The 22,859-nt window shown below is 43.6% G+C and overlaps 1 protein-coding gene across 3 annotated transcripts in view; it reads right to left on the bottom strand.

Annotated features, from left to right (window-relative positions):
* The window catches only part of GALNS (galactosamine (N-acetyl)-6-sulfatase), a 49,516-nt gene that overhangs the window by 4,365 nt on the left and 22,292 nt on the right, over positions 1-22,859 (bottom strand). For all 3 annotated transcript variants that reach the window (XM_069793269.1, XM_069793270.1, XM_069793271.1), the window contains 3 exons: positions 21,523-21,625; positions 12,807-12,928; positions 1,788-1,905 (listed from right to left, as the gene is read on the bottom strand). In XM_069793269.1, the coding sequence (XP_069649370.1) occupies positions 1,788-1,905; positions 12,807-12,928; positions 21,523-21,625 (343 nt within the window). The remainder of the gene's footprint in view (positions 1-1,787; positions 1,906-12,806; positions 12,929-21,522; positions 21,626-22,859) is intronic.

Below are 22,859 nucleotides of genomic sequence, written 5' to 3'. Positions count from 1 at the left end.
TCCCAGAAAGGATACCAAATATCCATGTCAAATAAATGGGTGACAATTTAGAAGAGAGTGTTGGGCATAGTATTAGTAGGTGATTCTCCCAGCATCCCCCAAAGACAGATCTAGGGCCCAATCAACCCCAGCAATACTATCACTCCAAAAAGATTTGGGTATCTTCATTTCTGGCCTCAAAAGGCAATAATTCGGTGCCTGTTTATTTCAGTTTTATGACCGTGTAATTAGCCTATGTAGGAAGCTACTATTAGCTACTCTATGTAGGAGTTTACATAGAATAGAACGGAAAACTCATAATATTTCCTGCTGGGATTTGAACATTTCTCCTGGGATTAGGTTACCTCCAAGCCCGCCAAGGAGGACTTTCTGCCTCAGAGAGCCTGAATGATCTGGTTTGAGCTCGGCCAAGCACTGGAGCAGTCATTAGCTCCTCTGCTTATAGACTAGGCAGGCATAACTGGGTTTGGCCAAGCCCTGGACATTGCCATAGCCAAAGCAGAAGTGGCAGCCCATGGTCTGCAAAACTTCCACCCAACTGAGACAGAACAAGGCATGCTCAGGGAGAAGACTGACTCTCAGTAGCCCCAAAGAGAGGGCTGGGTTACAGGACCAAGCATGGGACCTCCAGTGCAGCACTTTTTCCATTATGCAATCCAAAGACACTGTTTGTTGACAAACAGGAATACCAGATGTTTTCACAGCACCTAAAAACACTGCCCCAGGGTAGCTGCAGAACAGCGGAGTATGCCTACACTTTATGAACCAGTTTAGGAGTTGGAGTTAGCACAGAAGAAATGCCTTTCCAGCGAAGGTCTCTGGCAGCAGCCAGGCACTGGGGAGAGTGCCTGAACCCAAAAGGTCCCAGAGGAGCACAGAATAGTGTTTATTAAGGGAAAAGTTGAATAATGAAAGAAAACAACATAGAAACAATGGTCCTTCAAATCTTTTTCCTACTTAACATCCAAAAATAAAAAGATGTGACAAAGCTAAAAAAGATCTTTGCCTTCTCACTAAGGAGACACAGCTCCACATTTTATACTTTTCTGTCTGTCTGGAGCCAGACCCTAAGCAGCAGGTACTGACTGTTTGTTTCAGAAGATTATTTCAGTGTCAGAAAGATTTTGCCTATTACTATTTTGTGTCAGTCTACAGGCACATCCCCTTAGACTCCACACACTCTTGTCATCTGACAACTTTACCTCCTACAAACCATGCAGTTTCTCAACAAACCAAGCAGCATTTGACAGGAAAGCCAAACTGTAACTTCCCAACATACAATTTGAAGCAGAAAACAGAATTGTAAATGTTTGTCATGTTTCAAGCCATAAAGACTTTGGAAAAGTCAGGCACAGATAGAATTGGAGGAGACCAAGCAAGACCAAAGATACTCACACACATCACTGAGAAAGAGCCACTGTCCCAGTCCCACCACTCAAAACACAGAGGACTTTTGAGATTTGCAGAAGGAGATTAAGAAAGGAGAAGAAGGCCCTACAGCTGTAGATATTGCTGTATCTCTAAGGAAGGAAGCCACAGTTTATCACAGCATGTTGGTAGACCTTCCAGACCTAACCCCACTCCTCTGTATGAGCCTTGCTACACTGCTGTGTTCCGCAGGTAACAAACATCCCTCTCCTCTGTGGAACAGCCAGACAGCCCTTCAAACAGGTGAGCATGCATCTCTTCTCCATCCCTTCCCAGCATCATGTGGCATTTTATAAAGCCTTTACAAAATATATTTTAAGCTAAGGATTCTCAAATGTATTTATGCTTTAACCACTCACCATGACGGCCTTGTCGCACACGTTAAGCTGTGGCTCCCCTGGCACCATGGTTGCTTTGTGCTGCTGGACAACGACAGATATTCGCTCCATAGCCCTTTGGTATTCATCGCTGGGAAAACTAGTACGTGAAAAAATACAGACGTTATTAGTGAGGCTTCGTACATGGTATCATTACAGCGTCCACGTCACTAAGCTAGGTCAGAAGACTTTTCCTGGGCCATAGTGAAGGAGAAGAGTACGTAAACATGCAGTCGACACTAACTGCCCATAGGACCTAACAGGTCCATAGGGCAATGAAGCATCTGGGCTGAGAAAGTCCAGCCTGGCCGGGCCTGGGGGCTGCGGGTCTGAGATGCTTTGCTTAGGGCAGCAAGGACAGCAGATGGCTTGTCCTCCCCAGCAAAGAAGCACATGGCTCCTGGCAGATCATCTCTCAGTATGGGGCTTCAGCTTTCCAAACTGCTAGTCCCAGCGGCCCCAAACGTGTCGCTTCGTAGTCAAGCAGATAGGCTGCGAGCTCGTGTTGATTCCCAAAGGGGATCTTGTTGGCAAAGGTGGCATGTACAAAGAAGGGTGCTTCTGGGGTTTTCCTCAAGCTGCGCCTTAAGCGAATGTCAAGGGAGACTTCCTAGACACAGGACAAGCACCTTGCCAGCCACGCTAGCACATAAAGAAGTTTGCTGAGGCAATCCTTCTGGTGTGTCACCCAAAAGGTCACCCAGCTCTCTGCACATACATCCTCCACTCTTTCAAGTACTTTTCCGTAACACGTGTATCACTCAGAGGTATTTATTGTAGGGAAACAAAGGTAACGTCAATACTTTATTTTTCAAGGCTGTTCTCAAGCTAAAGGCTTCAAACACGGCCATTGGCTAGTAAAACTTCACAATCACCAAGTAAGATGAACTAATATTATGCAAACAGGAAGATGAAGAAGAATAGAAGTGACTTGTCCAAGACAAGAATACCTCCTCCATTTCGCAACATCCACCCCAGGGTTCTGCCCCATCCACGTTCTTCCATTGCAGCTTTATTATTCCAAGCTGAGACCCATCTGTCATGCTCCAAGCCCTCTTACAGGGTTATAAATTACCAGATTTTTATCCACCCAATTACTCCAGTAGGTACTTGTTTAAGTGGTTCAGGGTGTACTTCACTAATACTTCAAGTATTTCTAAAATGGAGGATTACTACCCAATGATCTCATTTTGTCCATCACATGAAGAGTCACTTAAAAAACAGAGAGCGGCAAATTGCTTCTGAAGATAAAAGAAACAATGCAGCTTGGTCCTGACCTCAGGCTCCCTTTGCTTACAGTCCAAGCTGGCCACCAGCCCCACACTCCAGCTAATTTCCTTCTTTGAAAAACAATCACATTTTGAAGCCCAGTAATGTGCCAACAGTTTCCAGTAAACCCTATAAATATCACATCTCGGCAGCCATCCAGAGAGAAGCTGATTGTGGGGATGGGCCTGAGCTTTGCTGATAGAGAACCGGAAGGGAATTTGAAATGACAAGCTTGAGCAAACTAATCTGTTGCTCTCACACCCAGCTAGCTGTATCCTGGTGGAGAGGCTATCACCAGGACCGGCTGTGTGACCTGTATGGACCACCCTGAAATTCAGACTGTTCTTGCGAAGCTCCCAAATTTGCTCGCTCCTCTCCCCACATGTCCCGCCTTAGCTGTCGCAGCAGCCAGCTGCCCCAAAGACCGCTGAAAACCGAGGGACAGGCAGAAGTTTGGGAGCTGCCAAAGACCATCTCTGACTCACAGCCCGATGAGGACACTCAAGGCAGCAATCACTTGGCTCGGCCAGTGTTGCATCCCGGTGGCACAATGGCCTTTCAGTTTGGCGAGATTTTATCTGGAAGCCCTCTGGTCACATTTCAAGCACGCAGGATTGCCAGCCCGGCAGCGAAAAAAATCAAAACAGATTTTTAAAAGAGGCAGAGAGGGTTTAAAGCTAACCTGTGTTGACACGCAGAGAACAGCAAACACGGGAGAGCCTGCACATGGAGAGAAAAGGCTGCAGAAACAAACGCACCGAGGGAATCTGCCTAAAACCGCAGGCAAGTACCAGGGATGCACACAGCATGTTGGACATCTGAGCTGGAGACTGGATGAAACGGGGCAGCCAGAAACATTTTAAAGCCTATGTACTCTAGTGATAGAAACGGAGAAGAAATGCTGTTTAGGGAGACACGTGTATTTCAGTGTTTTAGATTTCTACTGCACCTATTGTGCCAGGATTTGAAAGCTCTTCCAAGCCTAAGCTAATCACACTTTATTAAGATCCTTGTATTAAGGATTAATATGAATTAATACATATTTTAATCAGTTGTTAGAGTCTAACAGATACTCCAGATATCAAATCATTTAATACCTCCTACTGCTGCTTTTGTAACTATCTAATGTGTTTATTTCTGTCACATACTTGTGTCATCTCTCCAGCATTTATGATCTTCTTTTGGAAGTGGACCCATAAGATAAAATGTTGCTGCTAACTAATTAAGCTCCACAGCATCTTTGCAAATATTTAAGTGCTAAAGAGATAGCCCAATTTCATCCATCGAAACGGCTTTTCATACATAGGATTCCAAATTAGCTATAATCTGGACAGACCAGTGGAAAACACAGCTGTGCTCTGGATGAAAGATAAACAATATGTTGTCACGACTGCTGCTTTTTGCTCCAAATATGCCAGTCCTGTTGAAGTGAAAAAAATCTTTTTTGCTATAATCTTAACTACTGCATTTATCCACGGTATTGTTGCTCATTAGCAACCTAAGACACATGAATGCTGCAGTATAACAAAATGGCTCGAGTCATTTGAATCATCTCCTTGCTTTAATTCCTATGTTCAGGACACTCCTGTTTTTTTCAGCTAGCTCAGCAGTGACAGGAAATCTTGGCCTAACTTCAGCTCCTGGTGTTTTTGAACAGCTCTCCCCTGCAGCTTCTACACTTTTAGATTATTTCAGCATTTAGCACAGGCTGAATGACTTCCCCAAAGCATGATAGAAACAGCTTGGCACATATAAAAGACTCGCACTTCTCACATAAGTACAAAGCTGGCTAAAGCTAAAGAACATGTATAGATTATGCTCCAAGTCATACCGCTAACCTATAAACCTTGTCTCAGTAGGGCTTAACATGCTCTTAAGCTGGCTAAACCTGTTGACACTAGCTTAAAACATATCCGATTGTGTTGAAGCACACGACAGTGACGGACCCCGAGTGCTGTAAGGTGTCATTCAATACTGGAAGATCATCACTGATCGTCTTCAGATGCCTCAAACACATGAACTATCTTCCTCATCCAGACGTGTATCAAGTCTCCAGGCATAGCAGGGGACTGCAATGCCTGCGAGATGGCACCAGCCCCGGGGCTGGCATTGACGTGCAACTGGAGTCACACAGAGACAAAGCCGTGCTGGCGGTGAGGGTTGGTTTTCCTGTCTTGGCTCCATGGAGATCCCCATTCTTCGCTCCAGTGAGCTCAGGTTTTGCTCAGACAGACCTGTTTTGCTCCACCATGTGCACCAAGATCCAATATCCATGCAGGGATTTGTAAAGTATTTACTGACTGCATACAGGGAGGTTAAAACTGTCTCCAGCCTTACGCAAGAAGTGCATTTGGAGAGAAAATCTGCAAGAGAAAAGTGCCTTTAATCTGTACGTAAGATGGGGATAATTACTTCATGGTAATCAGTCTGAGTTGTTAATGGAGCTGGGAACCTCTCTTACCCTTACATGGAGTCCCCTCATTTCCCTGAATGCGTATGCAGGACTGGGCTGCAAGGGCAGGGTTTGCTACATTCTCTGTTCCAAAAAAAGATGATATTATCTATACAGGTGTTTGGGCATTATTGTCTGCATGAAGATCCAGACCTCGCTGCCTCCGGGGCATGCTGCATTTTGTATTCTAGTTCAACAATCCTGCAGAAGGAGAGCTGGGAATAGCACTGGAAGAATGAGAGGGTGAGCAGGTGGTGTTGTGAGGAGTTTGCTAAAAGAGATCCCCCAGCGTACACAAAATTATTCCACGCTCAGAATGAGCGAACGGAGTGGACAAAGTCCAGGGTCATTACACTAATTGACACTTTACCTCCGGGAAGTCTCTGGAGATCCAATCAGGGCTGGATTGCGAGCGCAGGGTCCCAGGCACAGGTGTGGCCTGTGCTTCCTTCATTTAGTGTAATTGTGCCTTGGCAATCTGTTCCCATCTCCTCCCTAGCCAAACAACTCCAGTGTAACCTGCTCTGCCATTAACCCTGCCATGCCCTACGCTGAAATTCAGGTTTGGATGAAGGAGGGTTTGTCTCACACGCTGCTTTCGGTGTTAGAGCTCTGGTTTAATCTTGCAGTCGTCAGTCTGTCACCTTCAGGTCTACTAGCATCCTCAGCTGTAAGGAGAGGGAGAGGGCGATTCTCTACCATCATAAATACACCCTCAAATAGATCAGAACCGGAGCAAATTAAAGAGCATTTTCAGCATTTTTTTAGATCTAGATCTTGATGTTTTATACCTCATCCTGATGATTCATATATGGGCACAGCGCAGTATGTCTATCCTGGGAGTGACAGGACCATGTTATTATTGAGAGGAATGTAACAAAATGGGTATTACATAGCGCGCTTCACACAAACCTTACGGTGGGCTCTTAATAGCAGCTTTCAGATTTATAGCATGTTATACCAGACGCACGTGAATTTATGGGAAGAGCATAAAACTTGGCTGAAGATTTGTATATTTTACTTCCTTCTCCACTGGAATTATTTTAATTAAAAACATTATTTTTAATTGTGAAATACACCCAGATTCAGGTAATTTGATTTTATCTGTTATCAGTGCTTTGAGGCTGCTCAGCACTGTAGTATCCAAGTCTTGATCTTGTCCTATTATTCAGTCTTCCTCAGTTCCTCTATTCTATCACCAAGTTTATTTGCAATTTAAAGTCTGCACAATACAGAAGGCAGACAACAGGTTTGGGGCTCTGCTTCTGAAACATGGCGACTTGCAATTACTGGGAGACTCACAGGGCCAAAGAAAAACAAACAAGGAATCAAAGAGAAGACTGAAGGGTGGCCTGTACCCCAATTCTCCTCTCTCGTCCAGCAGCATCTGTGGGTCCCAGAGGCAAATGCCCCTGGAGGCACGTGGGGCATGTGGCCAGTTAGCCACATGAATATTTGCGAGTATTGATGATGCCTCTCACCTGTCTGGATTCTCTAAAGGTGTCCACAGCCTTCCTTGCAGCAAGGAGATGTGATTGTGCCGATCCTCTACCTGGTCACCTATTTTCCTGGGAGCTGTAACTCCCCAACTCTGACAATCCTGCCTTTCCACCACATTGCGAGCAACCACAGCATTTAAATGGCAGAGGGGATAAAGGCAGACTGACTACGTAAAGCCTTAGTCTCTGCATGAACAGGCGACAGAAAATAATGACTATCTGATCCTCCCGCTAGTTGCTTCAGTGGTATTTCTGAATCATAATTTATGCAATGGGCTCTTCAGGCTACTCTCTGAGGCTGTATCACTGCCTGGACCTGTTTCTGAAGAAGATAATGTCCATTTCAAACAGCATTTTGCATTTTTGAAACTGGTTCATATGGCTTTTTACTTCAATATTCCTTTTTATACAGCATCATTCTAGTCTAGACAGTTACTCATTGAAATACCTGCAGGCTGCTGGTCTGCCACGATTAAGCCCAAGTTACAGGTTGATCAGATGGTGTGCCGCAACGCAGAGCACTGATCCCGGACTGGGTAAAGAGCAGCTATCGATCGAGACAAGTTTGTCTCCATTCTTAGTCCCCAGGCTAGTGACTCTCCTCTGCAGGTGTATTTTTCTTCAACCCTCTTCCCACCAGAGCTGGCTGCATACCGGCTGTCACGCCTGCCTTGCATACTTCTGACAACCTTTCTGGGTCCAGCCCCTGCATGGTTGATGCTCGGTGTTTTTCACTGGCATGGCTGAGGCTCTTTATCCACAGCTCTCCACAGTTTCCACGGTTTTAGTGTTCCTCAGTGCCACCTCTCCTGTGGCAGCAGCTAATTCGCCCCTGCAATGCAGCTGGTACCATTTCCTTCTTTTTCAAGAAGATGAGGAGTCAGCATCTTCCCTGGGCAAGATTCTGGCTCTTTGTTATACATGGTTTTTTCCCCATTTTGCGCCTTCTGTCTTTTCCCCACAGCGAGGTTTCTGCCCTGATCAGTAAGGTGAGACTGGCAACTTGTCTATCAGATCCTTTCCCCTTTAGCTTCCCTTCAGGAGCTTCTTCCCTTCTTTTCTGGCTCCGTAAGCAGTGCCATTACCTCTCTGATGATTTCCTGGATTTTCCATCTGCTCAGAATAGGCACTTGTGAGCTCTCTTGTTAATTAATGTGTTCTAAAATCATTATGTTCATCAACCAAGCCTTATCACTTCCATTTTTTTCCATAATAGTAAAATCTATTGCCCTAAGTAAAACAGAGGTAGATATTTTGATGTTCAAAATTTAGTAAACTCTGTTTTGAACAGAGGCTAATCACTCAAAGCAGAAGTCGCTACTAACCTGGAGTATCAACAAGGGGTGAGCACGCTGTACTTGTTATTAAGGCTTTGCACCTCTGGCTCAAACTGACAGAATTTCAGAGATTTCTGTTATAAATTATTTTTGCAGCTTTGGAGTCTGACTCAAAACACTCTACTTCAGTCTGCATTAGGTATTTTGCTAACTGTATTTTAAGCTGTGCCAGCTTTTGCTATATATTGTTACTTGTGTTCTTTCTGACTGTCAATGAAGTATTTTAGTAAAGGCGTGTATAAACAGTAATCTGTGACTTGGGTAATAAAACTGACAACTGGTTGTGAAGATGTTACTAACAGATATTTTTACTCTATTTGTCACATATGGTTTGAATGGAGAAACAAGTTCCCTATGTGGTACTTAGCAGACACACAATATCCCAAACATAACAGAATTTAGTAAAGAAAAAGACCTATCAGATCTTTTAGTTCTGCATTCTGATTAATTTGGTAACAAGGGCATCCCACAGTTTGAGTGTTGTTTTACGAAGCAACAACCCCTAGTAATTGCCTCTAGGGAGGAAACGAAATACTGCTTAGGCTTAGGGAAATGCTTCTGTTTTGTGTGCTGCCTAACACACAATCTTATTTATATTTTAAAGTTGAGAGCTATAAAAAAAGAAAGATCTTCTACCCCCAGCCTACACAGATCTAGTTAATCTCTTGGATGACAAAAGACACAAACAGTTCACTTCTCATTACACAAGGACCAGATAACAAGGTAACTCTTACTTATTTAAGTGCAGTTACATTACCATTTTTGGCAACCGAGCAAAAGATTATTTACCAGTAACCACACTTCTTTGAAATATATTGCCCATATATACCCTACCATTGCAGGTGTTCTTATTACAAGCACCTCTCCAGATGCCAGTTTTGCCTCGTCAGTACCTGCAGGCATGTTCATGCCCTACCTCATCCTGCAGCCATAGAAATGTTGATCTTGTCCTATGATGCCAAGCTTCTCTCAATGTCAGGACCCTAGAGTCCTGCAGTTCTCAGGAGAGTCCTCCTCTTTCCAGGAGAGAAAGGGATAAAAGCTTGGCAGTGAATATATCTGATGTTAGTGCTGAGTATGTCAAGTCCTGAAGGTCAACTACAGGACAGGGATCTTGCTCCATTCAGTCTGTTGCTGTGATGATGTAAATGTGCCATCACCTGGGCAAGCTCAGGCAGTGTGAGAACTCATACCATGCATTTGGCACTGCTATGAATCCCAGCTAACAAAATGCAAAGTCTGTGAAGCTGTTGGATTGCTGGGGTGAAGTTCCAGTCCGGACTGAGAAACATCAGTAATTATCTTTCAAGAAGAAGGGGTAAACACAACTGTATCCCTTGGCAGAAGCTGGGGTGCAGGAGGCAGTCCAGCCAAAGAGATGGGCAATAGCAAGAAGAAACAGTCACGACCCTGTTGGGAGGGTCTGTTCCTAGAGTCAGACGTGGGTAGGGATGGATGCACAGCCTTACATGAAGGGGAACATAAGTGCAGGGTGCCATGTGGCTCAGAACTGCCAGATGTGTCTGCAACATGATGACAGGACCTGCCTGTAATTGCCTGACCAGTTTTTCCACTGTATGAAAAGTGCTCCTGTGGGAGACAAGCTTTTGCTGATATTGTTTCCAGGCAGGCTCCAGGAAATCCAGTGAACTGAGTCAGGAAGAGGAAGGACTTGTCCTGCTTCACCATGAAACCCAGGGAACTGAAAACTTTACGTGCTGTCTCTAGATTTTGAAGGACTTGCATCTTCAGTGATCCCTTTAGCAGCCAGTTCTCCAACGAAGATTGAAAAGGCTAATCCCCATGTTATGAGATGAACTGAAATTGTAGCCTTGAAAAAGTCTCTTAGCGTCATGCAGTATCTTGTGTGCACAGTGTCACGACCCAAAGACATTTCAGATGAGACTGCCTGAGCATAAGCACTCTGCAAGTCAAGAGTGTTGCCACAGTTGACTGAGCTGACTGATTTCTAGGATGCCCTGGCTCTGAGATCCCCTAGGATCCTAGAGGGAGCCTAAATATATAAGCAATAAATCTCTCTGGAGGTGCGTGTGATGCCTGGCCTTCACGCACAGCAATGAAACCTCTTACTGGTGGATTTGCATGTGACCCCACTCCAAACTAATGCAAATCAAGAGATACGACAGATTATTAAAATCATTTTAGGGAGAAGAAAAGGCTGCACTAAAATAAGGAATAAATGAAATAAAAAATGAGCAAAAGCAGGCAGGGAGAACAGGGCATCGGTGCGCCATGCTGGTCCTTCACAGCAGCAGAAAATCTAGTAAAATCCAGTATAGATTTAACAAAGCAAAGTGGTAAAAGTAAATTACATAAAAGAGGGAAAGGTACCAATAAATCAGGGGCGCAATGCAAATTTTTCTAAATGCTTTGGCAACATAACGACACACCAGAGGAGCCAAGCTGGTGAAAGAGCTATATGATACACCCTGTTCCTCCAGGGCTGCAGGAGGGTGAACAGAGGAGCGTGGCCAACATGGACTGTGAACACGCACAAACCTCGGGCTGGAGCAGAAGCAATACGAGCACACCCAGCATGTACGGACAGACAGATGCACGCTTGGAGGAGAATGCTGGATTCCCTTCTGAGAAACATTAGTGTCGGGACTCCCAACAGGCTGTCTGCCAAGGGGGATAATTAAGCTAAATAAAAATACACAACAGTAACAGCTCCACAAATGAGGGTAATTTAATTACCACATTCGATATAGGAGACCCACTTCCCATGAGTTTTCCATTGTGACCAGAGAGGAGACAATAGCAACAGAACGTGCTGCAGAAAGGAAGATTCATTTACTAAAAAGAGGCTTTCTATTAGGGTCTGCATATTAAACAACATCACAGCTTTCCATAATCATGTCATAATCTTGCCATAAAATTCAATCAAAGCAACAGCTTGTGAATGTCCAAAAATCAATGGAACTGTATGAGGAATGATTGCAGATGTAACACTGGAATTTATTTCAATGCTCAATCCATGGTGGTGGTAAGGAACATCTAAATAACAGGGAAGGAGGTGTCCTGCAAACACCTCTTAGGCAAGAGCTCCTCTCCCTCAAATTCAGAGGAAACACAAAGAGTAGGCAAACTACACTTCACTTGATACTACCCGTTTGTTTGACTTTTGGAAAAACAGGCAATTTCTATCCACTCATCTTCCTAAAATAAAATAGTTGTTAAACCAAACAGGGCATAGTCTCATCTGGAATCCCAACCCAGTAGCGTAGTTTCACTGAGCTGAATTTAAAATACAGGAGCTTCAGATTTGCTTTATTCATTAGTGCTGAAATGCAATAGAAAGCGAGAGCTAACATGCTGGGCTTCTGAAGAGCTTTATACACTGCGTAATGCACCTCTAGGGTGCTCGTCTGTTAAGTGAGAGAGAAGTGAAAATATTTTTCCTCCCCTTCTCTCTCTAGTGAAAACACTTAGTGGACAGCACAGGCTCGGTTCTTTTGAAAGTAATGGAGCGAGTGTATCCACTCAATTATTTAAAACAGTTGAGTAATTGCAGTCCTGTCAGCTCAGAAAACATCTCTCTGTTAAAGCTGCTGCACAAAATCATTTCTGTGCAGGCGGTCACAGTAGCACTAGTTTTCTCTTTATTTATTTCCACATTCTCTGAGCTGGAGCCACTGGCAAGGGATGAGGCTGCATGCCCCTGTTTGCAGCTGCTTTTGCCACAGGGTAAAACACAGTCAGTAGAAGGAAGGAGGGAGGGAGGTGGGGACACCTTGGGAGCTTTTTGGAGGTGGCATGTTTATGCGTGATGGCTGATGACTACATAAATCCTTACAGAAATCTCTCAGGGCATGGTGTGTGCCAGAGATAAGTATTATAATAGTAGGCTTATAGGAAAATGGATTCAGACAGCCAGGAGAGTCCAAGGATGGAACAGGATTGGGCAGAAAGTCCTCTTGCTAAGACCCTCTGGAGAAGCTCCTTTAGCAGGGGCTAGGAGGTTGGAAGGTCACCACATTTGCCTTCCACAGATTCCAGTGCACAGAGGAAAAACACTGCAGGGTATGCAAAGATCACTAGACATTTCTTCCCTAGCCCCAAAACACACAGAGAATCACAGCTCCAACGCCTACACTCACCAGCACCACTGCTTTATTCCACAGCTGCCCTGCTGTGTCCTCTCCCATCCAACAGTGTGTGTTTTGCCTCCTTCATCAGGGGTTGTAGGACACAGAGCAAGAACGACCGGACTGATGAGTCGAGCCATGGACATGTGCACATCCGTCTAACCTGACCATTTGAGAATGAAGGTTTGTTCCTTTCTTTTCTCTACTTTTACCAGTAATGGCTTTCTGGGATAGTTTTCAAGCACATTGCAAGAAACAGCTACCAAGGCAAATGAATTATATAAAGCATACGCTGACAGTGCTGAGAGTTTTCACACCTTCGTTAACTGGCTCACCTTAATGGGTACTTCTCTCCAGGGTCCATCCCCAGGTGGAAAAGCAGCGGCAGGGTAGTGTGCTCCTCCAGCGTGTGTGTTGTCACTCCAGAGACATTCTGCCCAGGACAGAAATCAATGCCCTACAGTGAAGAGGAGAGAGGTGATCAAGGGTGCAGCAGGGGAGGGAGCAAAATTTTAGCTGATGCCACTTTCTTCAGCACCTTGTTCCAATATACCCACAAACCTCAGAATTATTTTAAACCGAGAGTCCATGTCAGTCTGCAAAATGGATTCTGATCTGACAGGGTAAAATAAGGTGACAATGTTGGCATTGCACTCACATAAAAGCTGAAGCAGCCTTATATTCTTGCCTTATAAAAAAGTAATCTCTATAAAATATTCATTAAAACGAAATGGCAAAACAAAAGACAAAGAGGTAAAACCATTTAATCATAAAAATTCTGCACGTGGAAAGTATCTTCTCTGTTTGGTTTCTATGGCTTTGAAACTCACAGAGGGGATCAGATCACTTGGCAGTTCTGATCAAAAAGCAACAGTCCTGGGGGAAACATCCAGCCAAACCAAGGGGCATCACCCTGAGAGGCAATGCGCACCTGCTAGCCTCCCTGAAAACTCAGCTTGCTAGCACCTGACACCAGACCTGAAGGCTCTGTTTCACTGAAGAACAGAACAAACCAGTTAATTTTAAAGAAATGGGTGCATTTGTTGATCTGACTCATAGCAAGCTGGTACTGAGGCACTCGCCTGGGAATGACAGTGGGGCTGAAAGAACTGTATTAAGTCTGGAGACATTCCTTTCACTAACATTCAAGTCTACGGGGTCAGAAGTTGGGATTTTCCCAGCAGTGGCAGTGGGTATGAAGGACACAAGTACTGGGACTCTCCCTTTGCTAGCAGCAACGGGTTAAAGTGCTCACTGGCCACCGAGGGACAGAGCGAGCCGCCTGCTCGCAAATCCAGAGCGGTGAGCTCTCTGCATCTGCCCTTGCACGCCTTGCCAGGCTGCGTCCCCCCAAGCCCGGCCGGTTATTAGCCAGGTGTCGAGCTCCCTAATCACCTAGAGCCTGGCCGGCAGTCTAGAGGGCTAACAGAACCCATTTAAGCCCTGGGAATAGCAAAAAATGCAAAGCACTAATTTCACTGAACAGCAAATAAAGCAGGGGGCCCCACAGACCAGCAAGGACTAGCACCAAATGGACTTGTTAAAGCTCAGTTTTACAATTCCAGCTAACATGCTGCGCTCCTTACAATACCTCAGAATGCCCCGAGACACGGACAGAGACATGGAGAGAAGGTAAATGGGAATATTTCAATGGGAGGTGGGAAAGCAGCTGTAGCATTTGCTTATAAAACAAACAAACTGAAAAGGCTCTCTACAGATGTTGGTAGGATTTGATTGGCAAACAATTTTCTAAAAATATCCTCTGTTTTTAATGGACAGCTGGTCAGTGGAGCAGTTAATATTCTGCTTTTCAATAAAGCAAGAAGTTTAGAAGCCCATGAAATCCCATTTATCTGCACAGAGCTATAGATTCCTGAATCACTGACTGGAAAAATAAGAGAGTTGCTTGATAGGTTGTAGTGGCCTACCAATAATGGACTTTAAATGGATACAAAAATGATTGACCTTTCCACCTTGTGACACCACAGGCCTCTGAAACACACAGTGAAAAATAGATTATTTTTTTTTTTCCCTCAAAAGGAACAGTTAATGAAAAGGTATCAAAGCCTACAAAACACCCAAATTATAATTTGGATGCAAATCAAACAAGCAATTTAATTAAGAGCCTGCTAATTGGTACAATGCTCTTCAGCTGCAAATGCTTTGGTTTGAAAGAAGATTTTAGTCTCTTGGGTATTTGTTTATACATTGCTCTGTTTACATTTTATCTTTTGTTTCTTATAAAATCCTTGTAGCTGAGACTCTAGAACACAGCCCAGGCTACATCCCAAAGACTCCCAGGAAAGAAAGTGCTGTGACAACTTGCCTGATGCCACTAGCCAAAAGCTATCTGTCTTTCTAATCTAAGCACTCAATGCCCTCTTCAAAAGTAGTCTATTGGGAAAAAAATCAAATAAATAAAAAAAATAAAATCAAGCATACCATTTTATGACATTGATAAATAATGCTCTTAAAATATGGCTGAAACCACCCTTTAAAGTTCTAAAGCCTTTCAACTTTATCTCCACAAATAAAATTGACTATTAGTATTTTTATGTACTGTGTGACTGCCAATATTCAACCTACAAAGAGAGCTTAAAATATTTTCTACCTGCTCATCAACAAATGAGCAAAAAATAAGAGGTAAAATTTTATCCTCACACCCCTGATCAAGGCATTCTTCTGCACCGGAGTAAGTGATACACTACGGATATAGATAGAGCAGCATAGTCTTCTGTCCCTCTGACAGAAAAGAATATTTAACTTACGATCCACAACTCTATCTCATTCTGGTTTGTAAGTCAAAGCATTTTCAGTTTGCAGGATGGAAAGAGAAAAATCAGCTATACCAGTGAACTGAAAGTCTGGGATCCCAAGTCCGGCTTGCTTGTCTTTTCTGGAGCAAAACCAGTATAAATTAAATCTGCTTGAGATTTGAGAAGTATTTAAAGACAAGACAATCCACTTTCTGGAGCATCTGGACAACGCCTCTGGTTGCTTGGAAAGTGTGCAAATTTGGTCACGTGTGGTACTGGGAGCTGGGGCGGAGGGACATGCCAAAACTCCTTGTGCACGTCTTGGATGGGAGAGAAGGAGCTGCCCTCCAGCTCTGCTACCCCAAGCGGGCTGCAGGACAACAGGCCTGGTGAGGAAGGGGACTCTGTTCTAGATGATGATTTTAAATCATGTCAACATTTTGGATCATTTCTTGCTCTTCATTAAACAAAACTTTTTTTTTTTTCCTTGTAAAAGCCCAAGCTGACAACATGCTTGATGGACCCCAAGAACACTGCAGGCTTTAACAATAAATGCAAATGTGCCAGGTTCTCAGCTGGAGCAAAAGCCACATCATTCCATGGGCTGCAGAGGAACTCTCCCCATTTATGCTGACAAGGGACTGGCTTCAGCTCTCTGGCACTGCCAACAGAACGGCAACTTCACCCAAAAATAAAGCTGTGTTCTGTCTGAGAAGAGCAAAGAGGTAGCTACGCCTGCCCTATCCACCAGGATAACAAAATCCAAGTCAACTACCACTTCATCTGCTGTTGTTTCCTTTAAGCTATTTATTTGGCAGACTGTTAATAACAATATGCAGGGGATCAATAGCCAGTTAAAGTACGTGCCTAATATTTTACTCTGCACACTATCCAAGGTAATTTGCATGTTTACAGGTAACACTGATCAAACAAAGTAGAAAGGTTACTCCCAGTGTTTAAGCAAATTCTTGGAGCTTTCCTCCTCAATTATAAAAGCATGAAAACCACCAGAAGATCAGCTCCCTGCCTGCTAAGGGAGCCCGTAAAAGAGCATCAGATGGCAACCAGAAATAGCTCAGGTCCTGCACCCAGTCTCTTGCACAGGCACAGTGTTTTGCACCACTGCACAGACCTGTTTGCTGTAGGAGAAATTCCAGCAATGCTTTTTTTTTTAAAAAAAAAAAAAGAATGAAAACCACAACATTTCCTGCACATCAGGTAAACCTTTCAGTGAGCATGTCTTTCTGCCCTTCTCCCCAGCAATCATGAAACCTGGATTGTTTTTCCGTTCATAAGATCTAGCGGCTATTGGTTGCACAGCTTATGCTTTAATTTCCAGAGCAAATGGACCACAGATGCTATGTCAATATAGACATGAGACAAATACAGCCGGTTGCCAGTTTGGGCTCTCCGCCAAGTGATGGAATCACCACTTGTGTTAACGTAAGCCCTCTGGCAATTCGTCACCCTGGCGCTATCCCAGATCCCTCCGACTTGACGAGCGGCTGCAGATTTTGATAGTGGCGCAGCGAATCTGGGGTCTGTCTCCTGGTCAGGTCTCCTCATTCCGCCACACAAAACCCAGAGCAGCAAAACTGTATTAATATTGGAAGGAGAAAAGAACAGCAGTTAATTAAAGCCAGGAACATTGTTTCTTGCTGTTTGCCACAGCATGGGTAAGCGGCTGTTCTCACTCTCCTGGCGATTCCCAGCAAAAGCCTCCCAAACTGGAGGTCTGAGCGACCAGATACCTAAAAGTGTGACTGCCAAGCTTCAACCCTGTTGAACAAAAATTGCTTCTAATGTGTTAACTGTCTGGAAGAGACCCCAGAAGATGGGCAGATCAGCAAGCCTCCAGCGGCTCTCAAGCAGAAGCGATCAATGGCTAGCTCATATGCTCAGAGGACCACAATCAAATGTCATTATTTGTGAGGTTCTACTTGACTTCACATCCCCCTTGCAGAAAAGGCTTTATCGATCCCTTCACGTTGAGGAGAAGGGCAATCAGACAGACTGCAGCAGGAATAACCCCTTTGGCATTTTACAATAAAACAATAGGGTCTTCTGGCAGGCACCTACACCAATCATTTAAAGACACAGGAGCTCTCATGAAAAATCACTGAAGACTACTAACAAGATACTAAGCTGACAGCAGAAAGGTTGATGTTATCAGCCACTCTCCAATGAACCAAAGGGCGTTTTCCACATTTTTTCTTAATTATTTTTTCCCCTTCTTGCATCACTGCTCTTGGAAGGCACAAGAACTATTCTCTGCTGGATAGTCTCTGTGGCAGGCAGAGAGAAGGGAATTTCCTTTCTCCTGCTAGCTCATACTCCTACTTCCTCTACATAGCATTAAAGTAGGCAATTCCTGAAGGACTTGCTGGCTACTTAGATAAATCCATAGAGAATACCCATTTTTTCCCCTTTCAGACCTCTCCTTCCAAACAAGAATGATGAAATGTACCTCTCCCTTCCATCCAGTGGACAAAATAACTCATAACAATGCAGATTCTGAGTGTTTGTATTTTAAGAATGGGAAGCTATGCACCCAGCATCATAGCTGTGGGCACCAGTAGCAATAAAACAGAAATGCCAAGTTTGTGTGCATTATTTGTCATGCACTTTGCAATCCAGTTCAAATTTGGTACCGAACAAGCATGACTTACAGGCTAAAAGGATGGATGATGACAGCAACAAGAACAAGGAGACTCCCCGTAAAAGTCCTGTGTGTCTTATACCATACAAGAGAGGGAGCTCCCCAGGTTTATCCTTAGTTCTTCTGCTCCAACACACAACACATGTGGCTGTTTTTATCACTGCTGATTTTTGCTACAAGAAGAAAGGTGGTCAATGATGGTGGAAGAGCTTATGCGCTGACATCCACCAGTCCTACAGCAACAGGGACTCAGGTATTGTGCAGGGTGAAGATTTCTCTCCCTCTGCCAAACTATTTAAAAATCTTTTACCATTTAAAAATAAACCCTATTTTTCAAGTAAAGTTTCCTTTCATCTGCTCTGTCCTATTTATCACCTTTTGAATGTCAGAGATGTCAAATTATATATAACATGAGCCACCTATATGAAAGGAGATGGAAGCCAGGTAAACAGACCCAAACAAGTATGCTATGCAATCCACAGCGAAAATGTCCCACAGAGCTTACTCTCACTTGCTTCTGTTGAGTGATCCTTCCCTTTATGCTTTCAAGAGACGAACCATTCAAGAAGGCAAGTTACCTAAGTAATCAAGTTAAGCCAGCAGAAAAGACAGCATCAAGGTATCCTCCAGCACTGAGAAAGGCTACAGGAGTTTATGAGAGGAGTCAGACTAGAAAAAAATTGCTTGGGGGTTAAAAACCAAATAAACAAACAAAAAATAGGAAGAACAGAACAGCACACTTCATCTTTGTGAAAGATGACAAATTTTAATCCCAGGACATAAGGCAGAGGATGCAGACCAGTAAGGGCACGTTAATGTCATGGGAGTCTAAGATGACTGTAAACCTGTGTACTGCTTGCATGGGATCTTTCCAGTGTAAATATTCCAAGTGCCATATGGAGAGAAGCATTCATAACCCTGTTCTGCTTTCCTAGGCTTTGCTTTCTGTAAGCTGCGTCTCTCTGGTACATTTTTATTTGTATATACATACTTTATTACTTAACTAACTTATACCACATTCACACACATAGCTTTCCAGGTTAGAGGCCACAATTGCACACATTCTTTCTAGATAATCCTGAAAGACATGGTAGTCCTAAACAGACCCAGGACGTGCACCAATTCCACATTTTCCAGTGTCAACATGAAAATGTGGTTCTGGCTGCTTTAATGGTATAATCTCATCTAAAAGTCAAAAAAAAAAAAGCATAAAGTGTGGATTAAAAACAGTGCAAGTTTTCTGAATCAATGATTTCCCACAGTGTCAATGAACAAGGGAATTCTGAAAGTAAAAGGAGGTTTGGCTAAAACGCGCCATGTATCTGTCAAAATCATGAGATACTCAACTACCCATAAAACAAACCTCTTAAAAATTTGCAGACAGCTGTTTGGACACACCTGGCCAACTTCAGACCACTTTCAAATGGATGACATGCCAACCAGATACATTTGTTTATTCCAGGTCTGAATCTGGACCTTCAGACATAGAGAGTTTCGTATTTGAAAGTTTAATAAATCATCACATTGTATTCATGATAAGGTAAGGAGCCATGCTAAAGATCATACAATTAACAAGGCCTCATTAGCTGAAGTTCTACTGGGATGGCAAATCAAACTTACTGAACAGCAAACCTGCCGACAGTCAGAATTCCTAATGCCACAGATGTGCATGTATTTAAATACATTTTTCAAATGAAATTGGCAAACAAATTGGCCTTTTTGATTCTGGCAGCATAACTGTAGTCCAATATCAATACTGCTGAGAACACCAGTCACTGAAAGAGGCAACTGTATCATAAGGTGAGATTACAAAACTCCTAAAACAGGACTCAGAACTGTGGAACTGTTCTGCATTCTGATTTATTTCTATTTTTAAACTTGCAAGACTTGTAATTAATGGCTTGAGAACATGAGGAGAATTGGAACAAATTTCAGCCTCAGCTTCCTCTGCATGTTGTTAATGGCTAGTCTGTCCACTAATGTGCTCCAATTTTACCCACATCAACCACATGTGACACAAGCTGCAGGAAAGCAAGTGAATTTTTAATCATCTCTCTGATGTACAGTACAATTGCTGACTTTTATCAGACAGTAGTTAAACAAAGACTTAGAAAGAAATAAATATTCCTTAATTGCACAACTGCCATTGCTCACAGTAGGAAAGCCTTTGAAATGAGTAACTGGTCCCTATTATCATGGCTGCACACATACTCAGACATGTACAAATAAGTTTAGATCAACACAGACGTTTATTTATTTCACAGCTAGGTATGTAAGTGTGTGTATGGGCTTATATTACAATGGAGAGCAATTATTCACGTGTGAGACTATCTTCCATGCACATGGGAAAAGCATGCCTCTGAGTGCATTTGTATACCCATACACATGTACATACAAGCTCCCAGTGTCTCTCACACAGGGAAAATCCTCCACACTGTGCCACATGCGATATATGGGTTTTACTCACATACTAACCTAGACAAATACATTATCTCATTTTAGCTGTGTAGAATTAGCACTGAGGCAGAGCGTGCAACGCATTTTTGGATCCAACTTTCCTTTTCTTACTCCATGTAAAACAGAAACTTTGACTCCTGGAGCATTACAGTCTTAAAAAGACAAATGCACATATTTACAGCCCTGAATGTAAATGACTCCCTTGGAGCTGACGTTTCCTTCTACCCCCAGGACATCCCAATGAAAGAAACCACGCGCTTTTATATCCACAAATGTCATCAGCACTTATTTCTGCACCTGTGATGCCTTGAGGACCCACCATAAGTTAAAAAAAAAAAGAGACATAAAAAAAAAAATCATACAAACAATCCCTCCCCAATACCAGCCTGCTGTCAAAATTGCTGAGAGCAGTGCCATAATGCATTTAGTTCATATCTAAAGGTATAATCAGCAAGGCACATGTGTGAACCTGCCATTCAAGAAATGCCCCAGAGTTTAGTACCCAAGTCTGAGGCAAGAAAGATACAAAAGAAGAAAAATAATAGTGCTTAACATCCAATTGTGAGAAGATCAGCCAGGAAATTACAAAAGCTGTGCCGATTTGGCAAATAAAACGTACAACATCTTATAGTGTGATATGGGCTCGCAAAAGTGCTGATAGTAGATTAAACACATGTACTCTACTGTTTTCAACAACTGCTGTTCTTTCCACTGTGCAGTTCCTACGGCTTTCCTTTTCCCTTTTAAGAAAAAAAGAAAACAAACCAACCCATCCCTATTCCATTTAGGGCGCCAGGTCTTTTGTACTAGAAATTGTGAGATACATGATCAATTTAGCATCGGACTCCAAACTTTGTAAGGGTACGCATGAAAGCTCAGAATTCAGCAGGGAAAGAAGCTTAGTATTAAGGGGCATTAAGTACTGATTAAAGGCAACACCCCTCAGAACAACTCAGACTTTGTTCATTTTCCTCTGTTTGTCTCCAGCTTCAGTAGAGGGGTGCTGTGACACCAGTCCCCTCAGATTTTGCAGCAGATCTGGTAGCTCTTAAGTGGCTGTGAATAAAAGCCTGGCTTGCAAGTGCACAGCGACATTCCCCAATTTAAAGCTCTGCTTTAAAGGATTATTTGTCCCCAGGAGAACCAGTGAGACCAGGGTGCAGGTTGGTGTCCTGTTACCTTGCTGTATTCCTCCCAGGAGTTGCTCCAGGTCCAGTAGTGAGCCTTGTAAAGCCCGACTCTCACCGCCATCATCTCGTTGCCACGATAATAGAATATGGGCCTGAGAAGGAGAGCAGAGATGCATGAGAAACGCCAACGTGCCAGGCCTGGGCAGCCACCGCCGCAGCAGCCTCGCTGATAAGGGAGACAAACACTTTAATGGCATCTGACTTCCGATTCGGCTATCAGTCAGAAACAGGCTGCCTCCTAATAGTCTCCACTGCAAGGTTTTCAATTAACATTTTTTAAAGTGTTCATCAAGTTGAGAGCTCACAGGGCGCAAGAATGAAACATTATACAGCTTGGCTGCCAGTGATTGTTAATCCTTGAACTATCAGACCCTGTTATTTCCTACAGAGCACGCCGATTTAAACACCAAATGTCTCAGAAGTGGCGCGCACGTGCGCGCGCGAGAGAGAAACGGGGATTCACAGAATATGTGATGCTTAGCCTTCTCTTTAGGGCAGCACCAAGCTATGTGCCGTTAGTGTTGCATAGACAGGGTGGCTGGGGAGGACACCAGATGCTGGCCTGTTCTGGATGACATCTCAGAAAAACTCCATATGGAAAAACCTGGCAGCCAGACGTGCTTTATTTTTAACTCCTGTCCATTTTCTTTCCCCAAATCTCCCTTTGCATCATCGAAACATACCACTGTAAACTGCAGTTTTTTCCCGGAGGTTTTCCTAATTAAAAATACATTTGAGAAATGCACCTCACTTGGAGCATTTGGTCTGCACCTGTGTACATGGACTTCCCTTTCCCTGGGCATCCCAGCGATGTCCCTGTCGGTTTCCCCAATAACACACTCTTGTTTTTTGAGGGAACAGTACAAAATTTTACTGAAACAGACTATCTGCAGGAGAGAGGCTTGATTTCTTGGTGCGGCTCATCACACAAGGACATCAGACTTAGTCAGCTCTTCTCTCCAGTTGTTTCAGGCTGCTGACAGGGCGAGATGGTGAAGCTGTTTATCACTGTCAGGAGGGTACATACATCTTTGTCTCTCATTCAGAGATGCCACTCGGCAAAAACTACTCACTCCAGTGATGCCACCTTGAAAAAACAGTTCCTAATTGCAAGATAAGATTAAAATCTCCACATCTGAATGTCAGGAGTGGCCTTAGATCTCTTCTATTTTAAAATTGTAGCCTCCCCTGCAGGTTCCTTGCACAAACAATGAGCTTTTCCCCTTTGTCACTAGGAACTGCCGGTGAACAAAGGGGAAACACTGCTGCCAGCAGAGCCCACTCCCACATCCTTAACGCACCTGAAATGCCGGTGAAATAAAGGCA

This window comes from Haliaeetus albicilla, chromosome 10, assembly GCF_947461875.1.
Source record: "Haliaeetus albicilla chromosome 10, bHalAlb1.1, whole genome shotgun sequence".
NCBI classification, from domain to species: Eukaryota; Metazoa; Chordata; class Aves; order Accipitriformes; family Accipitridae; genus Haliaeetus; species Haliaeetus albicilla.
Note: the sequence above shows the minus strand (reverse complement) of the source record. Positions and strands in the feature narration are given on the sequence as shown.